At 39.0% G+C, this 8,733-nt stretch overlaps 2 protein-coding genes across 8 annotated transcripts; both read left to right on the top strand.

Moving 5' to 3' along the window:
* The first annotated feature begins 420 nt into the window (after nt 1–420).
* On the top strand, nt 421–4,216 carry LOC101156967 (uncharacterized). 6 transcript variants are annotated; one of them, XM_020703311.3, is made up of 5 exons: nt 458–560; nt 632–693; nt 765–840; nt 2,562–2,626; nt 2,696–4,216. In XM_020703311.3, the coding sequence occupies exons 3-5, from the start codon at nt 838–840 to the stop codon at nt 3,960–3,962; spliced, it is 1,335 nt and encodes a 444-aa protein (XP_020558970.1). In that variant the 5' UTR covers nt 458–560; nt 632–693; nt 765–837; the 3' UTR covers nt 3,963–4,216. The 6 variants fall into 6 exon arrangements, with proteins under 6 accessions (XP_011473487.1, XP_078803593.1, XP_020558970.1 ...); XM_020703312.3 differs by having other exon boundaries at nt 632–700; XM_011475185.4 differs by lacking the exon at nt 632–693 and having other exon boundaries at nt 421–560.
* A 1,228-nt stretch (nt 4,217–5,444) lies between these two features.
* On the top strand, nt 5,445–8,315 carry pdrg1 (p53 and DNA-damage regulated 1). Of its 2 annotated transcripts, XM_011475184.4 has the most exons (6): nt 5,445–5,604; nt 6,356–6,431; nt 6,574–6,648; nt 6,728–6,808; nt 6,884–6,950; nt 7,784–7,921. In XM_011475184.4, exons 1-5 carry the CDS (start codon nt 5,521–5,523, stop codon nt 6,907–6,909), a joined length of 342 nt encoding a protein of 113 aa, XP_011473486.1. In that variant the 5' UTR covers nt 5,445–5,520; the 3' UTR covers nt 6,910–6,950; nt 7,784–7,921. The 2 variants fall into 2 exon arrangements, with proteins under 2 accessions (XP_011473486.1, XP_004068945.1); XM_004068897.5 differs by lacking the exon at nt 6,884–6,950 and having other exon boundaries at nt 7,784–8,315.
* The last annotated feature ends 418 nt before the right edge of the window (nt 8,316–8,733 follow it).

Genomic DNA, 8,733 nt, shown 5'->3' with positions numbered 1-8,733 from the left:
AGTCGTGTTTTTGGGTGTTGAAACCATGTAGGACATTATATCTTAAGGACTAGGGTAAGAAAACACTAACTTTTTCCTTGGGGAAAAAAATTAGATAAGAATTTTAACCTTTACTTGAAGACCAGCTTTTTTATGGTTTACAGTAAATTTTGATATATTATTAAAAACGGTATATTAATATTCATAAACCCATGCCTGATGCCACACAAGAATTGGTAGCAGAAAACTAATAAATAATAAGCGAATAAATAAAATGTTATAGGAAGAAGCATACACATAGTAGACATCCCTTACAGTACAAAAAAATATATATACATTTTTTTTAATTACCATTTCTCATCAGCTGATAAGCAGACAGACATGTTCAAGTATATGCTTCGGCGCTTAAAAAAATCGAAGCGGGATTTTGATCCTAACGTCTTTCCATACACGAGAGCTGGGTAGAAAGTGCTTTATGCTCCTAGCGGTCCACGGATAAAAATTTCTTTCGGCGGGGAGGAGCGGCGGACGAAGGCATCGTGGAGGGACGCGGATTGTAGCGAGTCCAAGTCCAGGTCCAGGTTGGTTAGGCTGATAGGTTTCTGTCAGACTGATGCAGACACACAGCGACACTCTTCGTCTATTTATTTAGCAGGTTTTCAGCGTTGTTTTCTGATGAGATATCGCTGCTCCACTCATCACAGGCACAACCATGTAATAGGTGTGAACATTAAGGTCTCTGGTTATGAAATATGTCCCCGTGATCAATGTTATTTTATGTGTAGGTGAAGACGGTCATCACGACGGAAGTCTCCTCAGCCGCAGCTCACCTCCATTCAGAAAACTAATAACCCTGTTATGGTAATGATGCTCCTATGTGTTTGTCTCACTGGGCTTTGTTATTGTGTTTTCAAATTGTGCTTAAAATATACCATAAACATTTTAAAAGGTAATATTGTAAATTACTCTTTCAAAAAAAAATATTTATTAACATTTCTCCACATATACAGATTCCTTTGATTTGACTCTTCTATCACTGTATTTGTTGTTGATTTTTCCCCACAAAATTAACATATGTCAATGTGGCTGTGTCCAAATTCCTTCCCCTAATCCCAAAATACTAAATTACGGAGCCCGTGTCCTGACATTAAGATATTAAAATATATCTTGTTCCCACAGATTATTATCTCGTTCGCACGAAATACTATTCCGTTCCCACAAAATACTATTCTGTTCCATCGAAATGATTAACTCGTGCAAACGCAATAATTATTTCGTTCGAACGCAATAATTAATCCGTTCGAACGCAATAATTATTCACGTCATAAGTCATTCACGCGGATGCTCTCTGTATGCCGGCAAACGCCGCTTTCACTGGTAACGTCCGTGTCTCTGTGACCCATATTCGTTCAAAAAAGGAAGATGAAAAACAAAAATGATCACTTTATCACTGTTTCAATGAATATAAGAAAAATATCAAAAGATTTATGATAACTAGGCTGCGTTCGAACGGATTAATTATTGCGTTCAAACGAAATAATTATTGCGTTCGCACGAGTTAATCATTTCGAGGGAACGGAATAGTATCTTGTGGGAACGGAATAGTATTTCGTGCGAACGAGATAATAATCTGTGGGAACAAGATATATTTTAATATCTTAATGTCAGGACACAGGCTCCGTACTAAATAACTATAGTGCCCTAACAGTAGTGCTCACCATGCTCAGTACTTTTTTTTAAAACAGCAAATATACTCATCATTCCCATATTCATTGTTTATTATTACTGCTCTTACAGTACACCTTAATATTCAACAACATTCATGTGTATAAAACTGTTGAACTCACAAAAGTCTCTTTTGCACAGTTTTCTCAACTTAATTTGCACAACAGCTGATTTGCATATAGGTTTAGTCATTTACTGATGCACAGCTATATTTTAAATTTGCTGTGAATGTTTCAGAGATCCTGTAAATATCCTACCTTTTCTTTTATTTGATTTAACATTTAACCTTCAGAGCGAGCAGCAAAGTAAGCATCTCATTGTAGAGGTGAAACCGTTTCCTAACTGTACATGTGACAAAAAAAAGTGAAAAGCTTTTAAATACAAACATTTCACAAAGACTATGAATCTGCTGTGTTCTGATGAACTTGGATGGTATTTAAAATATATATATATTCAAAATGGGTTTTTTTTCACAAAAACTATTCAAATGCAGTGCACTGTGGTCCATATTCCCCAATCTAGTGAGCATCAATGCACACTGGTTTATCACCGAGACTTCTAGGAAATTTCTCGGGCACTCGATCATGGATTTGTGGATTTGGACATTTAGAAAATAGTGAATGCACTATATGCATATCTAAGTAAAGGAATTTGCACACATCCTGTATCAGTGAGGTGATCGATCAGTCACTCTGAATTCCTTGGCAATACATAAATCTATCATAGGTCATCTTTTAATAAGAAGATTCAAGAAAATTTGGAACAACTGCCAAATGAGTTTATAGTGGAGCAAATCATCAGTTAAAATGAAAATCTAAGATGATAAATATCAGCGTCTCCTTCATGTTCAATCACAGAGACCACAAAGAAGAAAGCATGGGGCCAACTCCAGTTCTACCAAATGTGCTGTTCCCCACAGCAGGTAAGCTTATGCTTGTATTTTAGTGCTCTAACTCTCATGAAACACTAACTCAATGTCTCCCTCTTGTAGAGCTCATGAAACTCCAGCATCTCATCGAGCACCCCGGGCAAAAGAGCGCCTGGAGCCGAGGGTGCGATCAGCCGCTCAGCACTGTGGACACACAGCAGCCTTCTCCTGCAGCTGCCCGTCTGATTCCAGCACGGATCTGCCGGAGCGTCACTTATCCAGGCAGGCCGGAGGCCTGAGCATCCACGATCAGGAAGATAGTAACACAGACCTGTCTGAGGGGGAAAAAGATCCTGTTTCACCCTGCAGTGGAGTCCCGCCAAAACTTGAGCTCAGACCAGAGGTCATAAAGGATGGGGAGTCCTCCCTCCAGATCCACAGATCCAAAAGACACGGAACATTTGAGTTCCCAGACTTCCTCCCTCCACCGTTAAACTCTTGGAACTTGAGTCAGCTGGCCGTCTTCTACAAAATGGAGGATAAAGCAGCGTCCCGGCTGAGGCCTGTGGGCCCTCTGGAGCGATACCTGGAGAGGCTGCTGCAGCTGGAGTGGCATCAGATGCAGACTGTTCAGGAAGAGCGTGGCGAGTCGGCACCACCAGAGTCTACATTCACCTGTTACCGGGCACCAACAACTGCCTCGGCTCGCCTCAGCTCTCCGAAGTGCATCCTTCAGTGTCAGCGTGCCTTCCTGCTCACCTTCCTCTCATCTCTGGGGGGTCACCCCAGCCTGCTGTCTGGCTGCACCTGCACTGTCTGCCAGATGAAATACTCCAACTGCACTGCCTTCTGCTGCCGCTCCTATCACAGCCGTCAGTCCGGACCTCCTTCCATGCTGGAGCGCAGCCACAGGTCTTCATCTCTTGCAAAAAGGAGCTCCAGTGAGAGCCGCCCCTCCTCCTCAGACAGGAGCTGCAGGGCTCCCAGGTTTAACAGCCCCGTCAGGACCAGCAGCCACATGAAGAGAATGCAAGCATCAGGAAACATCCGCAACCCCAATCAAGGTGCAACAACCCGATCTCATTCCACTGTCAGGGACTCCGCCGACAGCTCTGGGAGGGGGCCTGTGTCAGACGGCAAGATGGGAGTTTTATGGAGGAGCACAGACTCTGAGCATAGAAGAGGTGGAGCGGATCGACCGCCGAACAGATCAGAGGAAAGACGGAGCTTTTCTGAGTGCAGGAAAACTGGAGGTGAGCGGTCCAGAGCAGCTGGCTCGAAGAAGCAGCAAACAAAAGCCGATTCTACCACTGGCAACACGAAACCCAAATCCAAACGATCCCAAACCTGCAAGCCCAGCAGAACCAGACTAGTGGAATTTGTCATATAAGTATGATAGAGCAGAATGTAAAATTAGTCTTTTTTTCCTTTTTTTTAAGTACTTTTTTGGGCAATAATTTATTATAACTAGATACTGGAGATAATTTTTCAGTTTTTGATATCAACTATCTGTAAATGTGCATTTTATGATTGTTTTGAAGCTGTTTCAGGGGAAAAATCCTTCAGTATGTTTACATAACTGCTACATGTCAAGGAATATGGACAAGCCTGTATGTTTTTAATTAAACAACAAATCTTTTAAAATGTTTGTTTTCATGTCCTAATAACTTGATTATGAAGCTTGTGGTTTGTCAAAATAAATAACAGCTACATTTACAAGCAGAAGGCAGTAATGCTTCCCAACCCTGGGTTTTATATTTGTCTTTCTGCACGGATCTTTCTCAGGTTTTTGACCTGAAGATGTGAAAAAAATCTGAATTTTATTTACAGAGATTGAGATATTTTTAAATCTAATGTGTTGTCTAATGTTTCAGTGTCCCCCATCCGCTTAAGTCTAAATTTTAAATACATGATCAGAATAAATTTTGTTTAACACTTAAAAAAATACAAACACACCCAATAAAGCAAACAGATGAATGAACCAGTGGTCCAGGTTTAGCCACTTAATTTTACTTTGGGCAAATACTGAGACAAAAAAATGTAAACTCTCTTTTCATGTACATTTGGATAACATTTATACTATACGCAGCATAAAACACAGCTGTTTATTCATTTCGCCTCCTCAGTTTCCAAAAAAGCAGTGAAATCAAATGTTTGTATGGGCATCAGAAATATTCTGCTTGTCATAGGCCAATGGGAAATCTTATATGTTCAGATGGTTCAGACTTAAGTTCATCATTAGCAAATATTAAAAACTGTAAATAAGAAAGTAGACCAGATATTTCCAGCAAACATTGGGGGTTACTAAAAACAATGCGGGTCATTGTGATATTTTCTGGGTTCAGCTCATATAGAGAAACAAGATGATGAAATAGCCACTAAATGTGCTTGAATAGTTTCCAATAAAGGATTTTGAGTTAAAGATCAGTCTTAGCAAAGCAGAGATAAAAACATAATCAAAGAGAGAAAGAAATATGACGAAGACACTGGGAGAAGGAACAAAGGAATAATAGAGGGGAAAATGATGAGAGCGGGACAACATAGGATAGGAAAAGAGCAATAACTAGATTGAGACGTAAGACTCGAACGTTTTTAAAACATGAATACATTTTTTTTAAACTAAAAAAAAAAAATCCAAATTTAAACAACCTTGAAATGTTGAACATGAAGTTTGAGGTATCTGTAAATTTAGGCAATGGTCGATGTGCGCTTTTTTTTATTTATGAAATTTTTGCAAATTAAGATTGAATTCATTTTTTGAGAAGATTCCACTCGAATGTAAGTAAGAACGTGAAAGTTAAGAAAAGATCCCGGTTTACACTCCACTCCAGTTGGCGGCGGTAACGACCAGCAAGCTGTTTGCCTACCGCCAAGAAAATGCAGAAGATGAAGCGTTCCGCCTTCTCTTGTGTTTCTCGTAGAACATATTTAGATGCGACACCGCCAACATGGATGCGGGTTCGCAGCGTGTGCTGGACTACCTGACAGAAGTGGAAGAAGCAGCCGAGGAGGTTATCACAACCAAACAGCAGGTATGTTGTGACGAACCGCAAATCGTTTCTTTTTTCAAAAGTCATGTTTAACATAGATAGCTTCAGCTAGCAAAGAGGTCACCGAACCGCTTCACTAGCTTAAAAACAAGTGATACTGAAGTTCAAGTTGGGCTGCCTGGATGATGATCATGATGGATCGAAATTTCTGTTCACAAAATTGAGTAAAAAATATCCTAAAATAATATTTTATGTCATGTTATACTATGAATTAGATGGCGTGTCCAACAAAATATTTTTTGTATTGATGATCTGTTTGGGGAAATTCCACTCACAGAGATGTAAACAAAAAAAGAAGTGTTTTCCTCTACTTAAACGTAATAAAGTTGAAAAGAAATTAGATAAAGATTAGCTTGATACCACTCTTGAAGAAAGACAGAAATTCAAAAGTTCTGCTTTCAATCTGGCTCTATTTGACATTTTAAAGATTTTATAAGAAATTTATTTGCAAATGAAATTTTCTATAAACTACAAGTGGATATTTTAGCAGCTAGTGCAGCAAACACGGACAATTTCTCTTTTAACATAAAATCTACTATAAATTTTGATCATAATATCTGTGACATAAATGGACACTCTGTCTTTGTTAGTTTAGTTCACTTTATATTCTTTTTGGCTGTCACCAGCCAGGGTCTTACTTTGACCCATTTTCTTCATTTAATAACCAAAAATTGGATACTAAATTAGGTAAATATGAATTCATGTGTCTTTCTTTTTTTTTTCTTTTCTTCAGATAGTGGACCTGGACTTGAAGAGAAACCGGAACAGGGAGGCGCTGAACGCTCTCAAACATGAGCTGTCTGATTCAGGTGAGGCAGGACCGGGTCCCGTCATGTTTAGAGGCAAGAAAGGAAAACCTGATCGCTGCATTTATGAAATATGTCAGAAGTGCTGCTGTTAAATAACAAACCCAGCCTTTTCCAGCCTTAATGTTCTTGTTTTTGTTTGCAGAGAATGTGAAGGTTTGCTTTGGAAACATGTTTATTGAGTTTGACAAATCCAAAACTAAAGGGATGGTCCAGAAAGGTAATCCTTAAAGAAAACACACTTCCATGCTTTATGTGTTTATTCATAAAAATAAAAATGTATTTCTTTTGTGCTGCAGACCAAGAACAGCTGGATAAAGAAATAAATAACCTTCGCAGAGAACTGAAAACTAAATTCAATCATCTCAATGAGATTCAAGGTATGCAACTCTTTCAAAATAAGAAAACAAAAAAGGAAAAATTAAAGCTGACAATTTTAATAAAACGCTTTACAGGCTGTGTAGCAGAAGGGGAAACGTGATTCCTCCCTCTGGTCCTGCCCTCCTGTTGGAAGGAGAAGAGGTGTTGCATTTCTCTTTTGGATGAACATAAAGGGGTTTTGGGAAGAAAAGAAGTGCTGTAAAACACTGGTAGCCATTTGGAACAGAGGATGTTACTTTTGACAAGTTGAAAACTCACAAAACTCAAGAAAAGTTAATAAGCTAAAATAGGTTCCTAATTCCAAAATGTTAAACTGACATTTGTGAAAATGTGAAATATCAAGACAAATTAATTAACAGCGTTCATTTGGGGCTTTGCACTGTTTCTGTAGAGTTCAGTTACACAACGTACTTGTCGGTCGTTCCGGTTGAAGCCAGTTGCGTAACTGCGGAGTCCTAAGGTGACACAAATAAATACTGCAAGCTAAGAGTGGAAACACCAAGACAACAGCAGACCTCATAATATATCTTTGTTTACAGATTTCTTTGCATTTTCTCTGACTGAGCTGCTGTAAGGTTCCAATGCCACAAGGGGGCAGCACACTCAAAAGCAGGCGAAATGTTAGTCTACAGATGTTTTCCACCTGCTCACACCTACAGACTGATCTGATCTGCACATGCACTCTTCTAGACACTCAGTTCAGGAGCCTTTACTCTGTGTCCAGGTCACTACAAACATTTTTTTTAATCATTAGTGCGTCTCTAGAGCTATCATTTTCTTTAGTAAAATACAAACAAATTAAAATAAAGTACCGTAAAATGTTTGCACCAGGAGGGGTAAAACTGTCTCATAACAACAGCAACTAGTGGAAAAGATGCCCTGACGCTTCATTCAAACATTCAGAAGTCAAAGTAAGTTTCATCAATTAAACTTTTATTATTGAATAGCTAAAACTATTCCCTTCATTTCTGTAGGTAAACCGGAGCTCAGAGGCTACAGACTGTCTGCACTGTCCTCTGAGGAGATCAAATCTATCAACAGCCTCCTGAAGACCTGATTCTCCGGCTGTTTCGAGTCACTTCTGAGAGAATGAAGCGCCAAAGCTGCAGGCCTGAGTTCCAGCGCCACATTTAAACATCATTTAAACATGCTTATTAAAGGCACCTTGGCTGGACGGTTGGACTGTCGGGGATTCGTGCAGGACACTTCTGCAGGTTCAAAAGATGACAAACATGTCCTTTTTTGCACCCGGTTCCTGGACTGTTTTAATAAAGTTCATATCTATTATATTTACAGTTTTAAAGTTGTTTCCTTTAGTAGACAGCAGCAGAATCTATATTAAACATCTTCTAGAATTGTAGTAGTTAAAGATGGCTGTACTGACTGGTCAAAGTCCACTTTCCAAACTCTCTTTAAAGGAGATGTTTGGATGTCCATGTTCCTCTGACTCTGAAGTTTTTGTGTAAATAATCTTTTAAAAGAAATAAAAGAATTTATTATCAAGTACATCTAATTGCTTAACTAAACAAAAATAACCACACTGTTTATGAACACTGAACAGTTCAGGGGAAGTTTTCCAGATTCCTTGCAAGATAACCAAGTGTAATTTAAATATGTGTACAAACAAGAATTATGTAAGATCCACACATTGGACTCTAATGATGGATTGATCATTTTTTTGCTGCGATCACATGTGTGCTGTCCGCCGTGATGCACTTGGTCATTTTTACGTTACAGTAAAATAAACCTACTGGGTCTCTATCCAAATAGTATTTTGCAGGATCGCTTATAGATCGATATATTTCATTTTGAAATGATTTTATAATGGTATTAGTAGATTCAATTAACAACTTTCCTCGGACAGATTGAATATAAAAACGCCCCTCTCACGCTTCCACGGGTGGTTTCTCCTCCAAGCTCAGGC

Source organism: Oryzias latipes, chromosome 5 (assembly GCF_053564925.1).
Source record: "Oryzias latipes strain Hd-rR chromosome 5, Olatipes_Hd-rR_3.1".
Lineage (NCBI taxonomy): Eukaryota > Metazoa > Chordata > Actinopteri > Beloniformes > Adrianichthyidae > Oryzias > Oryzias latipes.
The sequence above is the reverse complement of the archived record's forward strand: the minus strand, read 5'-3'. Positions and strand labels throughout refer to the sequence as shown.

Bases quoted from the DNA above. Each gene is read 5' to 3' on its own strand.
- pdrg1 (XM_004068897.5), top strand. From the start codon at position 5,521: ATGGATGCGGGTTCGCAGCGTGTGCTGGACTACCTGACAGAAGTGGAA. The intron at 5,605-6,355 runs GTATGTTGTGAC...TCTTTTCTTCAG, and splicing joins TTATCACAACCAAACAGCAG to ATAGTGGACCTGGACTTGAA. The intron at 6,809-7,783 runs GTATGCAACTCT...TCATTTCTGTAG, and splicing joins TCATCTCAATGAGATTCAAG to GTAAACCGGAGCTCAGAGGC.
- LOC101156967 (XM_011475185.4), top strand. The intron at 2,627-2,695 runs GTAAGCTTATGC...TCCCTCTTGTAG, and splicing joins TGTGCTGTTCCCCACAGCAG to AGCTCATGAAACTCCAGCAT.